The sequence below is a fragment of the Talpa occidentalis genome, unplaced genomic scaffold (genome assembly GCF_014898055.3).
Source record: "Talpa occidentalis isolate TD23 unplaced genomic scaffold, MPIMG_talOcc4v2.1 talOcc4.6, whole genome shotgun sequence".
In the NCBI taxonomy this organism is placed as follows: domain Eukaryota; kingdom Metazoa; phylum Chordata; class Mammalia; order Eulipotyphla; family Talpidae; genus Talpa; species Talpa occidentalis.
The window spans coordinates 44,157,110-44,179,711 of NW_023604972.1; the positions used below are offsets into that span (position 1 = coordinate 44,157,110).

Below are 22,602 nucleotides of genomic sequence, written 5' to 3' on the forward strand. Positions count from 1 at the left end.
AAAGATTTATTTATTTATTTATTTATACAAGCACTGGGTACTCTGCACAGGTTCTTATTTTCATCATATACCTATTAACTTGCCATACTATTCTACATTTTGAGGAAACTAGACAAAGTTACTTACAACTTAGTTATTTGAATTTATTCACATAAAATGTTTCAGCATTTTTTGAGCTTAAAAAATTTAATAGGAGGAATCTACCTAGTCTTATATGTTTTCCCCCTCCCTTTTCAGATTAAGTTACAGATTTTAATATTGTCCCAAATGTCTATGACTTTTATTTTGAGCTTTTCTCTAGAGATGATAGTCTTTTGGACCAAGGACATTGTCTCATAAGCAAGATTGTTTGACCCACTTAGTATTTTAAAAACAGGCACACCTTGGAGATGTTGCCATTTTGATTCCACACAGCTGCAATAAATCAAATGGTGCAATAAAACGAGTGAATTTTTTGTTTCCCAGTGCATACAAAATGTATATACACACACTACAGTAGTATATTAAGTGTGCAATAGTGTTGTCATAAAAAAAAGTATATACCTTAATTTTAAGATACTTTATTGCTTAAAAATGCTAACCATCATCTGAGCCTTCAGCAAGTCATAATCTTTTTGCCACAAGCTATCAATTTGTTTGTTGTTATTTTTTTCCTTTTTTTTAAAGATTTATTTATTTATGCATACAAGAGCTGGGGCACAGGCCAGAGATGCGGGGGGGTGGTGGGAGGATTCACCAGAGACAGAGTGGGGAACAGAACAGGCAGATTGACCGAAGCCGGGGATTGAACTTGCGCTGCAGAGGCGGTGCTTAACCCTTTGTACCCCCAGGGAGGCCCTGTTGTTGTTGTTTTTAAACCTATCTGTGAAGCTCAGTAAACTGAAACACAATAAAGCAAAATATGCCGTTGTCAGTATTATACATTGGGAGCTTTCCCATCCTTTATTGGATTTTAGACTTCTCTTTTTAAAAATACCTGAAAACTGACAACGTATGGGCCTTCATTCCCCAGTGGCAACAGTTAGTTGGAGCTGAGTATCTTCTGCTTACTCTTTCAGGGCACCTACTCCATCCTCGCTATTGTCTGTCAGCAGCTTGCTTCACTCCTAAGCTGCTCTCTTGGCCTCTTTATCGTTGAGTTTGTATGTTCCATTATATTCATACCACTCAGGTAAACTTCTTCCATGAGGCTATTTTTAGGAAAGTATTTGACTACATCCCATTTGTTCTGTACATAAATAGAAATTACCTCTACTTGTGTGTTTTGTTTTGTTTTGTTTTTTTAATAGAGGCATGCTTTATTTATTTATTTTACTTGTTTGTTTGTTTATACATGCACTGGGTACAGTCAGAAGCGTGGGAGGGTGAGAGAATTCACCAGAGCCAGAGCCGGGAGCAGAGCAGGCAGAGGGACCGAAGTACACTGCTGAGGGGAGCAGCGGGCGGCAGGAGAGGTCTGCGCGCCATGTAGGACCCTCCTCTGGTGGCCGGGGAGCAGCCGGGGATTGAACCGGCGCCGCAGAGGTCACGGGCAGCTTCACAACCCAGCGCTCAACCGCTGCGCCACCGGGGAGGCCCACCTCTACTTGTGTTAACAAAGCTGCTTCATTTCTTGATTATGTTAAGTTCAGAAATAGCGCTTGACCTGCTAATCACTTCTTTCTCTTAGAAACACTTTGTTCACTGTTTCTCAGTCTACATAGTACCCTCATTTTCTTCCTGTGTCAGTGGACTGCAGTTCTTTATTTCCTCTACAGTTTTGTTATTTTGTTTTTCTTTTTTTCATCTCCCCCCACCCCTCCACCTCTTAACACTGGAATGACCCAGGTACAGATTTTTTTCCTTCTCTATTTCCCTTGGTGATAAAGTAGGTTATATGCTTACTACTCTCGAAAGTATACATCCAAGCCAGACCTCTCCACTGAAGTCCATAATTGTATATTCAGATACTTAATATCTGCATTTGGATTTCTTCCACATACACGACTTTATTGAAATATAGTAACTGCATGTGTATAAATGTACAATTTGATGAGTTTTTTTTTTTAATTTTTTTTTAGATTTTATTTATTTATGCATACAAGAGCTGGGGTACAGGCCAGAGATGTGGGGGGTGAGAGGATTCACTAGAGACAGAGTGGGGAACAGAACAGATTGAACAAAGTGCACTGCTGAGGGGAGCAACAGGCGAGACAGGAAAGTTCTGCTTCGCCATGTGGGTTTCTCTTTGGCGGGCTGGGGATTGACCTCATGCTGCAGAGTCTGCTGATAGATTCATAGGTTGCGTCTTAACCCCTTGAGCCAGCAGGGAGGCCCCAATTTGATGAGTTTTGATTATGTGTATAAACCCACCACCAACAAATTAATGGTCATATTCAAATGTTTCCTTCTGCTTATTTGCAATACATCTCTACTCTTCCTAGCCTCATTAATCAAAGATCTGCTCTTATTACTATAGATTACTTTGTACTTTTCTAGAATTTTATATAAATTACATTATATGGCATATACTCATTTAGGGGGGGTCTGGCCTCTTTCACTTAGCATAATTATTTTGAGTTTGCATCCATGTTGTATATCAGTAGTTTATTCATTTTTATTGCAAAATAGTATTCTGTAGTATGAATATAATTTGTTACTCCATTCCTCTGTTCATGGGCATTTGTGTTGTGTTCCCCTTTTAGCTGTTGTAAGTGAAATTTCTATAAACATTCATGTGTAAGTCTTTGGATATAGGTTTTCATTTGTCCTATATTAATAACTAAGAAGTAATAGCATATGTATATTTTTATTATTATAAGAAACTACCAACCCATTTTTTCCAAAGACATTGTAACATTTTACATTTTCACTGGCAGTATATGAAAGTTCCACTTCTTCCACAACCTCTCCAATACTTGGTGGTATGTCTAGTCTTTTTTAAATTTTAGCCATTCTGATAGGTTTGAAATGGTATTCATGATAATTAATATGTCTTTTCATAATGAATAATAATACTGATCATATGAATTTTTCATGTGACTATTTGCCATCCATTTATCTTTTTCTTTAGTGTTTATTCAAATCTTTAGTCCATTTTTTGCTGGCTTTATTTGTTTTGTCTACTTGAATTGTAAGAGTTTTTTTATGTATTCTAGCTACAAGTTCTTTGTTGTAAATATGTCGCCAACATTTTCTCCCAGTCTGTGACTTGCCTTCTCATTTTCCTAATACATTCTTTTAAAGAGCCAAAATTTTAAATTTTGATTCAATCAATTTAGTAGTTTTTTCTTCTATAATTTATACTTTTTGCTTATTATTTATGAAATCTTTGCCAAACCTAAAACCACTACAGTTTTCTTCATTACTTTCTTTTGATAGTTTTAAAGTTTTAACTTATGGATTAGGGTATTTTCTAGTTTTTACATTTGGTCTATGATCCATTTTGAGCAAATGGACTTTCTATTGTTTGTCTATATGGCTGTCCTTTTGTCTATATGACACACTGTCTTAATCACTGTAGCTTTATTTTTTATATTTAATTTATTTATGTTTTACATGATTGTTCTTTTTTTTTTTTTTTTTACAGTATTTGCTTTCTCTTCTCAGGAGTAGTCCCCACAGAATTTCTACCACCATTTCACACGTGCACCATCACCATAATCCCTTGTGCTCTTCCTACCCTCAAATCACTGTAGCTTTATAATAAATCTTGAGATTTTGTAGTATGTCTTCCAACTTTTTTTTTCCCAAAATTGGGTTTTTTAAGCTTCTTTTGTATTCTCATATCAATTGTAATGTTGGTTTGTCAATTTCTATCCAAAAAACTGATCGAGATTTGAAAGGGATTCTGTTGAGTCTGTAATATGGCAAATGACATCTAGCCATATTGTACCTTCTTTGCTATATATTTTTGTTTAGGTCTTCTTTAATTTCTCTGAGCAGCATTTTGGAGTTTTAAAGTAAAGGTCTTACATCTCTTTTGTCAAATTTATTCCTAAGACTTCAATACTTTTGATGCTATTTTAAGTGGTACTGTTTTTTAAATTTTGATCTCTATTTGTTCATTGCCAGTATATAGGAATGCGGTTAATTTTGTATATAGTCTTTTATCCCACAACTTTGCTAAGCTCACTTATTCTAATAGTTTTTTTTTTTTTTTCATAGATTCCATGGAATTTTCTATGTAGACAAATACATCATCTATAAGGAAAGACAGTTTTACTTCTTCCTTTAACTTCTGTATTCTTTTCCCCCCACAAACCCTGTCTTATGGCACTAAGATTTCTTGCACAATGTTAACTAGAAGTGGTGAAAGTGGTTATTCTTTCAGTTTCCTGATCTTAGGTGGAAAGCTTTCAGCCTTAAACCATTAAGTTCAATGTTAACTACCCGTCTTTCATAGATGCCTTTTATTATACAACCTTATAACATTGACTATCAAGTATATGTTTACCACTTAAAGTATATGTCCAAAACTGAACTTCTGATTCTCTCTAAATGTTCAACTTGCTTCTCCACAGTGTTTCCCATCTTGGTAAACGACAACTCCATCCTTCCAGTTCTTCATGCCTTGATCACTCTGCCTTCTCCTCCTCCTCTTCCCTTCTTTCTTTTTCTTTCTCTTATTCCTCCTCCTCTTCCTCTTTTCTTAACCCTGTATGCAATATGTTAGCAAGCCTGTTTCCTCCTTTTCATAAAATAATAATAATAATCACTGAGGTCTAAGCCACCTTCACCTGATACCTTGATTATCACCTCCCTATTTTCTCTGTTCTCTGACACTATTGTCAACGCAGCAGCTAGAAACTAAAATATTTAAGTAGTGTCATTTTAACATTCAGAAACAGTAAATTCTTTTACTGATGCAAGAGCTGATAAGAGAAATAGTTCTTAAAGTATCCAAAGGACAAAACCAGCATAATTGAGTGCTTAACCAATGTTGGAAAACATTTATTTTCTACTTATGGCCTCTAATTTTTTTTTCTTCTAAAAATAATTGGATGAGATTACTACTGTCATTGTTGAATTGCTTTACCTTTCCTCTCACCTGCTGGGTTTTTTCCATTTCTCAAATACATTAATATTAAAATGTCACATTTAATGAAGAACTATTTGAAAAAAAATAGGTTTGATCTTGGCTGTCAGGCTCACTAATTTATGATATCACTGTCTGGAGCAATATGTGGAAAAGGATTCTCATGGTTCAAGCAGAGGTGTGATCAATAAGCTATGTCTGGTATGCGTAAGGGAAAAGGGAATAGTGTATTTGCCATCTTTAAGTTGTGTTTAGTGTAGGCAGATTGTAAATAATTGCTTTGACAATTGTTTAACTTTTAGTAATCCTTCACATATTTTGGATAAGGTACACTGATAACAACAAATACTTTAATGACTTCTAAATCTTAAGGACAAATATAAACTTTTAAAGGATAAATGAGAAATTAAATATCAAATTCTGATTTTATTAGCAAATAACTTTAGGATATGTATATTAACATTTTTTTAGAAGATACTGAAGAATCTGCAGATGACTGGTTTAATTTTTTAATAAGTTATTTAATAGTAACATTAACAGTCAACAAAGGACTATATTTTTAATAATGTTTTGGGGAGGTGTTTTGATGTATAGTTTACATACAGTAAAATTTATTCTTTGGTGTTGTATAGTGCATTTAGGCAAATGTAGACATTAGTGTAATCATTGTCTCATTTAAGATATTTCTATCATCCCAATAAGATACCTTGTACTCTAGTAAGAAGTTTAACCTCAGAATGTCCTTGAAAAAAATGTGAATACCTAAATATGTTTTCTTTGTTATTTTTTAACATTTAAAGAATAAAAATTTATTTAAATGACATTGAAAGTTATTTTAAGGATGTATCTTTCCAGCACAATTGTGATATCACTGCCAGCCACACTGTTCCAAGAATTATCATTTCTGCTTAGCTCCTGCAACAAAAAAGATACTTTAAGATAACATAGCATCATATTGAAGTACTTCATCTTTGAATATTACAGAAGAAAATTCCACAAGGCAGAGTGAGGATCTGGGAAGCCAGTTTACAGAAATTTTCATTAAGCAACAAGAAAATGTCACTCTCCTGTTATCTTTATTGGAGGTAAATACTGAACCCTGTTATGTTTTTCAACTTAATAAGCTGCTTTTGTTGACTTTTCATGTGTTACTGAGGAAGCAACACATCCAGATAGATAGATAGATAGATAGATAGATAGATAGATAGATAGATAGATAGATAGATAGATAGGCAGACCTTTTTAAAGATTGATTTATTTATGCATACAAGAGCTGGGGTATAGGCCAGAGATGCGGGGGGTGAGAGGATCCACCAGAGACAGAGTGGGGAACAGAACAGAGTGACTGAAATACACTGCTAAGGGGCGCAGCGGGCAAGACAGGAGAGGTCTGCTACTCCATGTGGGTAGCTCCCTGGCCAGCTGAGGATTGAACTTGTGCTGCAGAGGCTTCGGATTGCTTCATAGTGCAGTGCCTAACCCCTTGCGCAATCAGGAAGGCCCCATAGATAGACCTTTTTTTTTTTTTTTAAAGATTTATTTATTTTTACAAGAACTGGGGTACAGGCCAGATGCGCGTCAGGGTGGGAGGATTCACCAGAGACAGAGCGAGGAACAGAACAGGCAGACTGATGAAATACACTGCCGAGGGGAGCAGCGGGCATGACAGGAGAGGTCTACAGCACCATATTGGACCCTCGCCGGCCAGCCAGGATCAAACCCTTGCTGCAGAGGCTGCAGACAGCTTCACAGCGTGGCACTCAACCGCCTGCGCCACCAGGGGAGGCCCTAGATAGACCTTTTTAATATTTTGAAATATTTTGTATCATTGCAAGAGATTCACATACATATTTTAAGAACTATGTAATCTGTGAAAATACTATAGCTTCTTATTTCCACTTTTAGAGAATCCTATTTTACCCAGTAGTAACAGTTTATCAGTAATCAATTTGGTCAATTCATGTTTACTCTTTTATGCTTTTATTTCTCTAATTTCTTTTTTAAAGTTTACTAGATTACTTTCTATTTTTTTCTTTGTTTATAGTTTTGATACCAGTATTAGTTGAAAAATGTTTTTCTTGAAAATATGAATTACAGATGTTGAATATTTAAAATGTTTACATTGTAGGAGTTTGATTTCCATGTCCGCTGGCCTGGTGTGAGGCTTCTTACTTCTCTTTTGAAACAGTTAGGACCTCAAGTGCAACAAATTATTTTAGTCAGTCCTATGGGTAAGTGACTCATCTTTCTTACATCATTTTCATTTAAAAGTGAGGATCTTTTCCCAAAGAAGGAGACTGAAATGATATGATAATAAATTCTTTATAATTTTGGTGTTTTTTTTTTTAAAGATTTATTTATTTATGCATACAAGAGCTGGGGTACAGGCCAGAGGTATGGGGGGTGAGAGGATTAACCAGAGACAGAGTGGGGAACAGAACAGGCAGATTTACTGAAGTACACCGCTGAGGGGAGCAGCGGGCAAGACAGGAGAGGTCTGCTTCGCCATGTGGGCTGCTCCCTGGCGGGCCGGGGACCAAACTTGTGCTGCAGAGGCTGCAGACTGTCATAGTACAGTGCTTAACCCCCTGTGCTACCAGGGAGGCCCAAATTCATTATAATTTGAGTCACTGTACGTATTTTTGACCTGTCACTATTTTTCACTGTTTGCCACTAGGTGTTTCAAGATTAATGGACTTATTAGCAGATTCCAGAGAAGTTATACGCAATGATGTAAGTTAAATATGAAAAATATGTCTAAAAATATACAACTTTTAATCTCTCTTTGCAAATGAAATCTTTGTTGACCTTTATTTAGAAACATAGTTTGGAAAATTGCCTTTTAAAGTTATATGTAGGGTCACATTATTTCTTAAACAAATAATAGTAGAGACATCTTCATAAAGGGGGAAGACACCTTATTTCCCGCCCCCATTTACATGCAGTGGCCTTGGACTAGATACTGAGAATTAGGGACAGAAGTGAACGGACAGGAGAAGTTATATAACTTGGAAGGTAAGTCCACTCAGGAAAAGATGCTTAGAGAAGTGCCTACTTGCTTCTTGGCTTTGAACTTGCACCAGGGACTTGAGGGATTTGGAGGAGACATACTTGTAGAGCACACTTGAAAAGACAGGTGGATGAGAGACATGTGGGCAGGCTGACAATGGCAGTCATTACCTTGACATGTACTTTGATTTTCCTTCTTGCCTGGCCCTTTTTCCCCCTTTGTATGATTCCCTGCCAGAAGATACCTTAGATTTATGGCAAGGTTTTGAGCCGTAGGGGCCCCAATTTGGGCAAACCTTTTTAACAGGGCATTTACCCACAAGGGCGTGGGTAACTTTGGGTGTTTTATTGGAAAACTAGTATCCTTGCTTCTTTCTCTGTACACACTAATCCTATTTAAGTTATTTTACACTAAGTTACTTTGTCTTTGTGTGCACAGATAGCCAGAGCATGCAAGTTTGGGGGTTCTGGGGTACCTTAGTCTGCCCACCCACAAAATGATTTTTCTATTAACTTTATGCCTTTCACAAATTCAGGATTTCTTCCATCATTTTATGAAAGGTTGTAATGACACTAAACATCCCCAGACATTGAACCAAGTAAATTTTACAAAATTGAGCATTTAGTATCCTCACCCTCATTTGATTGAGTACTTCAAAGGATTTTCCTTCTAAAAACTATTTAACTATAGAGAATGTGGATTTATTTTCCATTCTGATTTAATATTTATGTATAACTTTGAATATTTTGTATTGATGTAATATAGTTTTATTGCCTAAATGTTTATTGTTATCTACAACTTGATCAAAACTCTAATATATTATACTATGGGAAAGATCTTTTTCAAATTAAATTTTAGAGCTAAATTATCAATCAGTATTTATACTGTGAAGCTCAAGACTGACAGAAACAACAGAGCAAGTGATTTGCTCTTTGTTAATATCTTACTATCTTATTCATGTTCATATTTGTGGTACCTAGATCTGTGCCTTTCTCATTCTAAGTACTAATGAATACCATATTGCTTAGTATATTGCTAAGTTGTTCTTAGCCTCACAACTAGTTATTGGCAAAGCAAGACAAAATTGAAAGACTCTTGATTTCTGGATCAAGTAGACAATTTTTTAAAATTTGTATTTAAAATCTTGTAGTATTTGTATCAACATGGTATTTTAAGTGGTAACATAATATACTTATGCATAATTTGCTGGAAATTACATCTTCCTGGATTGCTATTAAATTTTTGGTTTTTATGTGTTTTGCAGCTTTTTTCTCCTTTGGTTTCAAGCAAAGAATTGTCACGTCTTGCCATTCTCGTAGCACTCTGTGGCCATCTGAAATGTTATACTACTTCTTTTCCCTTTTGTATTTTTTTCTTTGCTTCCTTCTTTTAAATTCTGGTTTTGTTTATATTCTAAACTTTATCACTCAAATAAAACTCAGTTACTAATTTCTGCTTATTTCATATCAAACAAGTATTTTATAAGCCTTGAAGAGCCCAATAATACCATGGTGGTCAAAGAGATAGCAAATGTTTTATGAAAAAAGCAGATGTTACTTAAGAGGAGCAGGAATAGTAAATTGTTAATTCAAAAACCCCAAAGAGGTAAATTAGCTATTAGTGCTGGGTTTTATAGAACTTTCTTTTCCTTTACTCCTCATAAACCATGGGACAAAAGATCCTTGTTTTACACATGATTTTACTAAGACTCAGAATTTTTGTAATTTGTTCAAAGTTGCACTCCTAATAAGTAGAACAATCCTTTTTGAAACCCATTTTATCTAATTTAGAATCTCAGTATTCTTTCCACTGTATTCCTTCCTCCTTTTGTTAGCAATTAAACTCAAGTTGGTAGCATGAAATAGAAGAATTTGACATCTAAAAAATACCACTTTTGCCTTTTATTTCATCTTAATGGTGAGACTGTCAGGAAAAAGAGTAGAATGGGCTCAATAAGGTCACACATTTTTTGTCTTAAGAATAATATGTGTGTTTATCTACCCAGTACTAATAGCTAATTTGCCTCTGGGGTTTTTGAATTACCTATTTGCTATTCCTGCTCCTCTTAAGTAACATCTGCTTTTTTCATAAAATATTTGCTATCTCTTTGACCATTATGGTATTATTGGGCTCTTCGAGGCTTATAAAATACTTGTTTGATATGAAATAAGCAGAAATTAGTAACTGAGTTTTACTTGAGTGATAAAAAGTTTAGAATATAAACAAAACCCAGCTCAGCAGGAATTGAGAAAAACTGAAATTCAGAAGCAAAGACTACTATGAATTGTTTGACATTGGACATGTCATTCTTGAGACTGAATTCTCACTTTCATTTCTCTAACAACTTAGAATCAACTTTTGGGAATCCCGGAGCCAGATAACTACAAGAGTATCTGAACTTTCTCTGTTCAAATGTGATGGTGTTTGATTTATATTATTGGATTCATAATTTCCTATTAATACTACTATGAAGCAAGTATAAAGCATTACTGAGACAGAGATAATCATGCTCAACTTTAGGCACAGTGAAAGCCATGTGGTGATTACATGAATATGAAAGAATTTTGTATATTTATATTGTACAGTGAAAATTGGTCCTGTCCCTTTCGTCTTAGGAACACAAACTGTTCAATTTCTCTGCTCTTGTTTTCTCTATCAGTAAAGTGAAAAAGATGGACTTGTGACATTCCTGCCATGTTTTTAAAATTCTGGTTTTTAAAGTAACTTTATAATATCTTGTAAAAGTTGTACTCCACTAAACATTATCTTTCTTTTCCATAAGGGTGTCTTACTACTGCAGGCATTAACAAGAAGCAATGGAGCAATCCAGAAAATTGTTGCTTTTGAAAATGCTTTTGAGAGACTACTGGATATTATTACAGAGGAGGGGAACAGTGATGGAGGTATAGTATGAAAAGATTGATTTAAAGAGATTACTTTTGTATTTTCTAAAGTGTTGACTTCTGAGGAATGCAACTGGGAGGAGAAACTAGAACTGATACCATATGTTCTTTTCTTTCACTTTAGTGTGTTGAGTATGGATTTCTTTTTATCCTGTTTGATATTTGCTAGATTTCTGAAATCTAGATTGATAGACTTTCATCAGTTCTGGAAAAAATCTCTGCTATAGCTTTTCAAATACTATTTTGCTACATTTTTCTCCTATCTTTCTAAACTCAGATTAAATTCTTCATCTGCTTTGATCCTGTCATCCTGCTTTCTCTTCTGTCTTTTCCTCTTTTTGCCTTTCTAAGCTTTATTCTGGATTATCCCTTCTGAACTGTTTTTCTCTTTTAACAGTTCTCTATCTATATTCATCAGCTATTAAATGTATCCACTGAGTTTTTAGATTTATCTTCTAAAAGTTCTTTTGGTTCTTTGCTATGTAATTTTTTATAATGTCCAGTTCTCTACAAATATTTTCACTTACCTTATTTCTTTGAATATATAAAGCAATTATTTCATAGTACCTGATAATCCAAATTTTTAATTTTTTATGAGCCTGGTACTTTTTCTCTGCTGCTTCTTAAACATGGTTTAGTATTTTCTGTGTGTATGGTTATCTTTGTGTATTGTAGTGTATGTAACAATTTTTTATAGGAATTTGAAATCTAGGATGAAGGTGATTTCTTTCAGAGAAAGCATCTTTGCTTTTGCCATGTTCTGGGAGTGCAGTTTACTCCTGATTACGACTTATTCTATGATCCAGATTCTGAACTTGAGATTTCCTGGATCACTCAGGCAGTGCAAACTCGGGCTATAGATCTACCAAGGCTAGTGTGAGATGGTATCTCATTGTGATTTTATTTCATTTGTTAAAGTAATGAGATGAGCGTCTTTTTGTGGTTTTATTCACAACCGGTTTTTGTCTTTTACCCCACTTGAATTACCTACTTGCCCATTTTAGTATAAGATTGTTTCTCCTTTTTTAGTTGATTATTGGGCAATTTTAATACTAATATTTTGTTGATTAAACATGTTTCAGTTATCTTCTAGTGTATTTATAGTGTTGCTATTAAAATTTATATATTTAATACAATCATTGACTGAAATACACTGCTGAGGGGAGGAGTGGGTGAGGAGATAGTAGAGGTCTGCCTTGCCATGTAGTTTCTCCCTGGCCAGCCGGGGATCGAACTTGTGCTGCAGATGCTGTGGATTGCTTCATAGTGCGGTGCTTAACCCCTTGTGCCACCAGGGAGGCCCCTTTTCAATTTTTAAACCACTTTTCTTTTTTGTCTTATTGCACTAATTAAAATCTTTAGTATAGGGCCTCCCCTGATGGCGCAGGCAGTTGAGTGCAGCGCTGTGAAGCTGTCCGCAACCTCTGCAGCACTGGTTGGATCCCAACCTGCTGGCGAGGGTCCCACATGGTGCGGCAGACCTCTCCTGTCTCGCCCCTCAATAGTGTCTTCCGTCTGTCTGCCTGTTCTGTTCTCTACTCTGTCTCTGGTGAATTCTCTCACCCTCCTGCACCTCTGGCCTGTAGCCCAGTTCTGGTATAAATAAATAAATCTTAAAAAGATATATTTAAAAAAAGAGATAATTATAGTGGTTCCTCCTCATGAGGTAAGGATACACATGTTTCACATTTACAATGTGTACCTTAAGCATTTTGTTTCAAGTTATATGTAACAACTTTTTTTTAAATATACTCTTTTTTTCTTCCTTTTTTTTTAAAGATACTCATTTATGTACTAGTTTTTTGACTTAGGGCCAGAATTTTTTTCTTTTAATATGGTTGTACTGCTTAAGAGTTTTTCAACATCTTTTTTGCATCCATCATATCATGTAGAATTTGCATTTAGATTTCTTTAAAATGGAGTACAGATATTTCTGGGTTTTTATAATTACTTTCCTCATTTTTTAGACATGCATTGCCCATACATAGCAACATCTGTTCTTAATGACTTGCTTTCTTTGAGTTTTGTCAAAAACTTAAACTTTTTTTTCATAAAAATAGCTTTGTTTGTCATGCTTATATTTTGGCAGGCAAAAATATCTTATTCTTATATATAATACCAAAAGTATGATACATGGAAGAGAAAACTGATGTGAGACTTCATTAAGGTTGAAAATGTCTCTGTAAAAGATACTGTTCAGAGAGTAGAAAGATAAACCATATACTGGGAGAAAATATTTGCAAAACACAGATCTGAAAAGTAATTTGTAACCAAAATATACAAAGAACTAATAAAACTTAACAATAAGTAAACAAACAACCCAATTGAAATATGGGCAAAAGATGTGAACTTAAACCTCACTGATGAAGATATGCAGATGGCAAATAGCATATGGAAAGATACTCAACAAATGTCATTAGGGAAATACAAATTAAAGCAATTACTCCATACTATTAGAATAGTGAAAATCCAGAATACTGATACCACCAAAAACTGGTAAAGATGTGGAACCATAGGAGCCTCTGATTTGTTACTGGTGGGAATGTGAAATGCAACAACCATTTTGGAAGACAGTTTGACAGTTTCTTACCAAGCTGAATATGTTCTTACTGTGTGATCCAAAGATTATGCTCCTTAGTATTTACCAAAATAAGTGATAAACTTATATCCACAGAAAAACTTGCACATGAAAGTGTATACCAGCTTTATGCATAATTTCCAAAAGCTGGAAGCAACCTTTGGGTAGGTAAATAGATATACAAATTATGGTATATCCATATAGTGGAATATTATTCAACAATAAAAAGTTACCAAGCTACAAAAAGAGAGAGGAACCTTATATATATATTGCTAAATTAAATAAGCTGGTCTGAAAAGGCTTCATACAGACTACAGCTAGGTGACTTGTGGGAAAAAAAAAAGACAAAACTGTGTAGAGAAAGTGAAAAGATCAGTGGTTGTCAGGGATTCAGGTTTGAGAGGAAAGAAGAGCACAGGTAATTTTTAGAGCATGATACTGTAATGCTAGATAAATGAGAACCCAGAACTGAACAACACATTGGGTGAATCTTAATATAAACTATGTAGTTTAATAATGTATCAGCATTTATTCATTAGTTATAACAAATGTACCACACTAATGCTCAATGGCAATAATAGGAGAAACTGTGAGAGTATATGGAAATGCCCCTCTTTTTTTGGCTAGGTTTTTCTGTAAACCTAAAGCTGCTCAAAAAACTGGTCATTAATAATAATAAAGCAACTGATTATTATACAACTCAGCTAGTAGGAGCCAAAGTATTGGTATGCTAGTGGAGCCTGCTTCTATGAGCATCCCCCATCAGTCATATGCTCTGTAGATCAAACTAAACATTGATTAAACTAGCACTGATAAAATGGTGATCAGTTGGGAAGCTTTAGCTATGATAACAATTGAAGCTGTAGTGTGAAGAGACTATTCTAGAGAGTGCATTGGAAGCAAAGAAGAGGAGATAGGGTGAAATAATAGAAAACAAGAACAATGAACAATAACCTGAGGATCTGCCAGAGATCTGCAAAGAACACCAGGAGAGATTAGCTGTATTTTAGGAACATGAAAAGGAAGTTTCAAGGAAAAGACATACAGATAACAATGTCAGGTGCTTCTTAGAGATTACATGAGATAAAATTGATTCATTTGACAAATATTTGGTAGTAATTGCTTTGTGTACACCTTGTATCTTGTCTGCAAGGGTACAGAACTAAGAGGGCATTCACAAGTTCCTGTCTTTATAAATTATAATCGAGAGAAGACAGTGACTAAATAATAACAAAAGGAATAGACTGCTGTTCGTATGTAGCAGGTGATCCTATCCTCATCATTGAGTCTTGCTAATCAATCCTAAAGAAATGATGTTTAATTTGAGATTTGAAGATATAATATGAGTTACTGAGCAGATATTTGAACAATTGAAGTCAAAGAGGTGATTGGGAGACTTGAAACGGAGCTTGCAAGTGTGGTCAGAATAGGCTCTCTTGCCATATTGAAGAGATGCTGAGCATCAAAAGAGTATTATTTTTTAAATGGGAATTAAATTTTTCTTCAGGTTTTATTAGCCTTAACACTTACTTTACTTTCTTTCCCCAGGTATAGTGGTAGAAGATTGTCTGATTTTGCTTCAAAACTTATTAAAAAACAACAATTCAAATCAAAATTTTTTTAAAGAAGGCTCATATATTCAACGTATGAAACCTTGGTTTGAAGTGGGAGATGAAAATTCTGGCTGGTCTGCACAGAAAGTGACCAATCTGCACCTAATGCTACAGGTATACTGTCCTTAGACATAAGTGTGTTAAGAATTTTGACATAGGCCCTCCCTAATGGCGCGGGGGTTACAATCTCAGCGCTATCAAGTTATTGCCAGCCACTGCGGCCTAATCCTTGGCCTGGGAGCTAACCCACATGGCGCAGCAGACTTCCCTGGTGTGTCCCACTGCTCCCCTCAGCAATGTATTTCTGTAGATCCACCTGTTTTGTTCCCCACTCTGTCTCTTATGAATCCTCTCATGCCCCCACCCCTGTATCTCTGGCCTAAACCCCAGTTCTTGTATGCATAAATAAAATAAATCTTAGAAAAAAGGAATTTTGACATAAATTAAAGAAAGTTACTTGTGTTTGATAAATCCAGTATATTCAGTTGATTTCAGATGGAAACTTTTAATATGGAGATTTATAGCTATAACCAAAGATAGAAATACACAGAGATAGATCATACACAACACCTCTCACTCAATTTTAGTAATTACCAACATATGGCAATTTTGTTTCATCTTAATTCCCTTCTTGCCATATTGGGGTATTACAAAGCAAATTGAAACAAGTTTTTCTAATGGCTTTACATTAGGGAATAATAAATTAGATTTGAAATCTCTCTTCATTTAAGGCTCTAATATAAATTTTAATATTCAGAATATTAAGTTCAACAAATAAATTTATAAAATATTTACTGAGATCCAGATATAGAACGCTTGGAAATGAGTGACAATTTCTCTGCCCCCAAAGATTCGTAGTCTAAGTCCTATTCAGATTCAATTAATGAATCACCTATAATTTTACTTAAGTTTTATGAACACGTAATAGTCATGTATATTAAAAGTGAGAAGAGTGGTTCCAAATGTTTTTCGTATCAAAGAAAATTATGAAGTTCTTTGAATTACTGTGTTTCGTTCCTCCTTTATTGAATTCTCCTTTTCAAAGCTGCTAATTTTACACCAGCCTCCTAACTTACTCTAGTGATTCTTATGGGTCTCTGAATGTTTCTGAATTGTGCCTGCATCTCTGAGGTTGTGTTTGGCAAAACTAAGTGGCTACCTTGTCTAGTAACTAGAGTCTGAGTTTTGTTCCCTGCTTTCTGCCATGCAGCTGATTGCTAATAGAATGACCATAGGCCTCCATTTGCCAGACAATATTTTTTGTAATGTCATTTTGTAATGACAACTAGCATCCTCTTTCACCTCAGAAGTGTTCGAGTTTGGATAGTAAATTACATATATTTAGAAAATGCCTAAAATCTGTTAGGAAAATAATTTATAGGGGAACATGAACAAAAACTTTGTATTTATACCCCAGCTTTATCATTTCTGTTTTTATGAGTCAGTGTTACACATTTTAAGACTTTGTTTTTTATGTTTTGTAAATAATGTCTCAGTGGTAAGCTTGATACCTTCGCTCAATACTACTTTCTTAATAAAGGAAATTTATCAAGAAAAGTAATTTTCAAAATGCTATTAGTAAGAGTGAAAAGACCTCATCATGTGCAAAATTTATGTATTTCCTATCAAATAGTGAAAATTCAAACTGCTTGAAGAGCCTGCTCATGTTTTATACCTTAAGGTAATGTGTAAAGAATTATATTTGAGGGCCTCCCCGGTGGCGCAGCGGTTGAGCGCTGGGTTGTGAAGCTGCCCGCGGCCTCTGTGGTGCCGGTTCGATCCCCGGCTGCTCCCCGGCCACTGGAGGAGGGTCCCACATGGCGCGCAGACCTCTCCTGCCACCCGCTGCTCCCCTCAGCAGTGTACTTCGGTCCTTCTGCCTGCTCTGCTCCCCGCTCTGACTCTGGTGAATTCTCTCACCCTCCCGCGCTTCTGACTGTACCCAGTGCATGTATAAACAAAAACCAAACAAAACAAAAAAAAATAATAAATAAATAAAACATGCCTCTATTAAAAAAAAAAAGAATTATATTTGAAATGTCACTGTTTAAAAAAGAAAGTGCTATTTTACCCCCAAAATTTTAGAATAAATTGCTGCATGCAAACAGAAAAATAATGTTCTGTTCACTAAGTAGTCTTTTAAGAAGTCAATGAACTTACTAGATTCTAATCTTAAAAAACAGAAACTTGAAAATAAAGTGAGTTTAATTCACTTTAATATATCCTCTGCTTTGATGCATTTATGACTTTACTGGCCACAGGTTATCTTATGCTTTCAACCTATCAGAGTGCTCTTTCTTCATAACCCTAGTTAGGGTTGCTTGTATTTCAGGTTCTCTATTATATATCAAATGAAAATATATCACACGTGATATATTTGGATAGCTATATCCCAATCAAAAGTCTTCATCATCACAGCTATTATCATGATTGAATTCTAAGCTACTGAAAGTTAAAACTGATCTTCTTGGCGATTAATTCAAATTTTGGAAATTGAATTTGTGAAAGTATTTTGTAAGTTTTTTATTCACAGACATTCTGATTTTTCTCCTAGATTATTAGTATTCTAACTAATTGTATCTCCTCTCCCTCTAAGAATCCTTGCTGTGTCATTTTTTTTTGGAAAGATAATGCTACTGCCTCTCAGCACATTACTTTATAAGAGAAGTAATTTCATTGTTAGGTACTTGACTTGCTCTACAAACTTCTCCTAGTTTTGCTTTCTGGAAAAATGCAAGTTTATTCCATATGATCTTTTATATATTTGAATGTTGTTAGATTTTCCCTTATTCTCTTATCCTTAAAATAAATATTCTTTCCTCAGCCATCCTTTCTACTTCTCTGTCATCCAGGAATTTGGCAAATGTTTTTCTTTATTTCCATCATCAATAATGATACCCAGCTGTTATTTGATATTATTAAGGGGTTATTGTTGATTTTTGTTAGGTGTGATAATGGCATCTTTTTTTTTTAAATTCATCAACTAGAGATGCATATAGAAATATGGGAGAAATTACATATAGCTAGGTATTCACTTTATTTTTTAATAAGAATTTTCATAGAAGCTTTACTAATATTTGCTTTAAATTTTTTTTAATGAAGTCTAAGAGGTGAATTAATTAAAAACAAAATCTATGAATGTCTAACTACAAAGGTCCAAAGACAGCAACCAGTGTGTAATCATACCTAAGGCCTCTCTTTGGTGATGACCCTTCTTTGAGAATGTCTGTTTAGATATGTCTAACTATTCTGTTCATTACTCACCAATTACTGGTTGAGATCTTTCCCAAAATCTAGTGATTGTTGGTTACCTTTTCATTTGCTAACAAAAATACCTCTTTTCACATCCATTTAATTATTTTCTTTAGCTCTCCCCAATAAAAAAGCCTCCTTTCATAGTGAAGTCTCTATGATATACACAACTATAGTCATAAAATTGTTTGTTTACTAAAACAATTTAGTTTACTTTGTCATTGATTACTTCTGTATATTTACTATAAAATGGCAGGTAATGTATGAGATGACATTTTTCCTATTTCTGTAAGTTTATGTTCAAGTTCAGACTAATCATAAGAGCATAGAATCTTAGGAATTTCATTACCGTTAACAATCAGTGAGGACAACTCCTTGCTTAATGTGTAAATCTTCTCCCATGTCTCCAGTTGTTAGTTTTAACTTCTCTTTAAATATTTCAATTTTAAGGAGAATTTATCAAACCTCAGGCCATTGTATTTTAAGATCTGCTCTATAATTAGGTCATTCATTCTTACTTTGATAAGAAATCTACTGCACTTTTACTTACTTATTCACTCATTTATTGGGCTAATTTACAAATACTGTGCTTGTTGTTGTTGTTGTTGTTGTTATTGTTTTTTTGTGGGACCTTCGCCGGTGGCCAGGCATCGAACTGGTGCTGCAGAGGCTGAGGGCAGCCTCACAACCCAGCGCTCAACCGCTGTGCCACCAGGGGAGGCCCTGTGCTTGTTATTTTTGATATAAAAATAACTAAGGCAGTTTCTACTTTTTGGAGTTCACAGTCATCTAAAGGAAACAGACTTAAGCAAATAATATAATGTAATATGTACTAGAATGGAGTACTGCCATGGATCATGAAAACATATAGACAGACATATAGATCTAACTGAGCAGATGAAGGAATTCTTCGCTTAGATGTTCTTATTCATATAAATCAAAATTACTCTAAAGCCCTCAACTTTTTAAAAGACAAATTATATTTTCACTCTCTTTCACAGCTTGTTCGCGTACTGGTATCTCCCACCAATCCTCCTGGTGCTACTAGTAGCTGCCAGAAAGCTATGTTCCAGTGTGGCTTATTGCAGCAGCTTTGTACTATCCTAATGGCTACTGGAGTTCCTGCTGATATCCTGACTGAGGTAAACCAAATGCACCAAGAAGCTACTCTGTGGAAGTTGAAATCAGGAATCCTAGGAAGAATTAGTTATTAACTGAAGGAAAAAAAGTAATAGCCATTCTTATATGTAAATCTGTTACTATCTTATTAAAATATAATTAGCATAATGACAGTATCAGTTCCAATTCAAATATATGCTTATTTCTCAAGTTTAATAGTATATCAATAATGTTAAAACTTTGAAGATTTTTCATTAAGTGTGTTATATTAAATAGCAGTGCACAGTGTGATATGTTTTTAATTTTGAGAACAATGAGATTTAGTTAAGTAAGACTTGAGTCTTGAGTAGTCACACTTATTTTTAAAGTAGTAGGTAACTCTCCCTGATGTATATCATTCCTACCTATTTTTTAAAAAACTTATTTTAAGGAAAAGTTTACTTTAAATTTTTTCCCCATTTTCTCACATTAAGGCAAATTAAAAACTCAGGTAATAATAAAACTTATATGCAAAAGCAGTTGTCTTTAGCCTCACCCCTCCCTACTTGAAGATCACTTCCCCCCTATGTAACCTTACCACTTTACTTCTTCCTGTCACTAGTAATATATATTTGAATCAATATATAGCTATAATCAATATATAGAGAAAGCATCCCTTTCTCTTTCCTGAGTCATACCAGTGTTCTTTCTTCATTTTACGTTTCTTCACTCTACATTTTCTTTATATCTGTTAATATACATACTAATATTACCATAGGCTTAACACATTGTTCCCCATGCCAGACCTTTTTCTGGTAGTTCTCCATCCTCCTGCCCCAGTGTGGACTCATTATTCTCTGTTTCTGCCCCACATCTTTTTGTACTGGAACTGCCATTCACCATCCACCTAGGATTTCCTTTTAGCATCCCTTGACTTGTATTCCTTGGTTATCTGGAGTTCCAGTCTTTTCTCCAACTCTTTGAGCCATCATTGTTTACTTTACTTCTGGGAAATGGTAAATTTCAAGAGAATTATTTAATTGTTTTTAGTTCTTGCATAACATTCCTTTACCATTAAAAGTTATGCAAGAGTTAATTAAATGTTTAGCTAGATAGAGAAATCAGAGCTGGAAATCATTAACTTCTAGTTTCCGAACATTAGTCCATTGTTGCTCATGATAAGTCTAAAGACATTTTGAATCTGAATCTTTTTTGTGTAACCTGCTTTTTCTCCAGAAATTTTGAAAATTTTTATTTCTAGTTTTCTGAAATTTGCTGGTGATTTCTTGTACTGCAGACCTTTTTTTTTTTTTTTAACTTATCCAACTAGTTTTGGCGTTCATTGTGACCTTTGACATTGAAGATATATGTCCTTCAGTTCTGAGTTTTGGTATTCCTTGGTAATTTCCTCTTTTCTCTTTCTGCAACTCTATTAATATATTGTTGGACTTTCTACACCTGTTTTGTCTTTTTGTTCTATTATCTTGTATTTTCAACTTCATTCTTAAATTGAATTTTTTTTTAAAAGATTTATTTATTTATTTATACAAGCACTGGGTACAGTCAGAAGCGCGGGAGGGTGAGAGAATCCACCAGAGCCAGTGTGGGGAGCAGAACAGGCAGACTGACGAAATACACTGCTGAGGGGAGCAGAGGGCACGGCAAGAGAGGTCTGTTGCGCCATGTGGGACCCTTGCCAGCGGCTGGGGATCGAACTGGCGCTGCAGAGGCTGCGGGCAGCTTCGCAACCCGGCGCTCAACCGCTGTGCCACCGGGGAGGCCCTTAAATTGAATTTTTAATTTGTTATGTTTTACCTATTCTCTGATTTTATTTTAAAGCATCCTTTTCTTGTTTTGTAGGAAAATATTCTTAGAAGATATTATTACTTTTAATTTTTTGAGATTTTGAGTGTCATTTTTCGGTGGTATTTGTAATTACAGATCTTTAATGTTTTAAAATGTTATACTGAGAAAGTGTTACAAGACTATAATGCTATAACTGAATTTTTGTTTTCTCAACTTTGACATGTACGGTCAAAAATCATGTGCCATTTTCTTTTTCTGAAAATGTCTTTCCTTTCTTGACTTACTTTCTCTAAATTTCCTTTTTTTCCTCTTCCTGAACAGACCATTAATACTGTATCAGAAGTCATTCGAGGCTGCCAAGTAAACCAAGATTATTTTGCTTCTGTAAATGCACCTTCAAGCCCACCAAGGTAGGAAAAGGGAAATATTGAGATTCCTTTGAGGAAATAATAATTTGCTTTGGTTTTTTAGCAATCTCGTTAACACATCTTACTCTATTAAGAAGTTTGTGTGTTTTGAAGCTAGAAATTGCCTAACAAGATAAATATATTGGTATTTTTAAGAGAGTTTGTAGTCTTTGGAACTTACGCATTTGGGCTCAGATTACTCCTCTTCTGCTTCCTAGCTATGAGGCATAAGTAGACCAATCTTTGCACTTCTCTCACCTGTCCTTAGCTATCCTGTGTTTTGGTTTTGTTTTGTTTTTTTTTAAGATTTATTTATGCATACAAGAACTGGGGTACAGGCCAGCGGTGTGGGGGGTGAGAGGATTCACCAGAGATAAAGTGGGGAACAGAACAGGCAGACTGACTGAAATTCACTGCTGAGGGAAGCAGCGGGTGAGTCAGGAGAGGTCTGCTGCACCATGTGGGTAGCTCCCTAGCCAGGGATTGAACTTGTGCTGCAGTGGCTGCGAATAGCTTCATAAGTTGCGTCTTAACCCTTGATCCACCAGGGAAGCCCTGTTTTGGATAGTTTTTCAGTCAACAAAAGTGACTAGTTATTGATGTGTGTACTTAAGTTGCAATGTTCCTTTTTGTTCTTTTCTTTTTAATGCGACAGACCAGCAATTGTAGTGCTTCTTATGTCCATGGTTAATGAAAGGCAGCCATTTGTATTGCGCTGTGCAGTTCTCTATTGTTTCCAGTGTTTCTTATATAAAAACCAGAAAGGACAAGGAGAAATTGTGTCAACGCTGCTGCCTTCCACCATTGATGGTAAATAATTCTGATTTGTTTTAAAAAGTAAATTATTGTCTTTTAAGCTTTTAATGCTACAGTGTAAAATAAATGATAAGTCCCTGGATGTAAGGGAATAGTTAAAAT

General features: G+C 35.0%; 1 protein-coding gene across 2 annotated transcripts in view; it reads left to right on the forward strand.

Moving 5' to 3' along the window:
* Window positions 1-22,602, forward strand: part of USO1 (USO1 vesicle transport factor) — a 71,069-nt gene that overhangs the window by 24,368 nt on the left and 24,099 nt on the right. For both annotated transcript variants that reach the window (XM_037530725.2, XM_054688487.1), the window contains exons 5-12: window positions 6,002-6,102; window positions 7,146-7,248; window positions 7,695-7,750; window positions 10,810-10,930; window positions 15,057-15,235; window positions 19,375-19,515; window positions 21,599-21,687; window positions 22,340-22,494. In XM_037530725.2, the coding sequence (XP_037386622.1) occupies window positions 6,002-6,102; window positions 7,146-7,248; window positions 7,695-7,750; window positions 10,810-10,930; window positions 15,057-15,235; window positions 19,375-19,515; window positions 21,599-21,687; window positions 22,340-22,494 (945 nt within the window). The remainder of the gene's footprint in view (window positions 1-6,001; window positions 6,103-7,145; window positions 7,249-7,694; window positions 7,751-10,809; window positions 10,931-15,056; window positions 15,236-19,374; window positions 19,516-21,598; window positions 21,688-22,339; window positions 22,495-22,602) is intronic.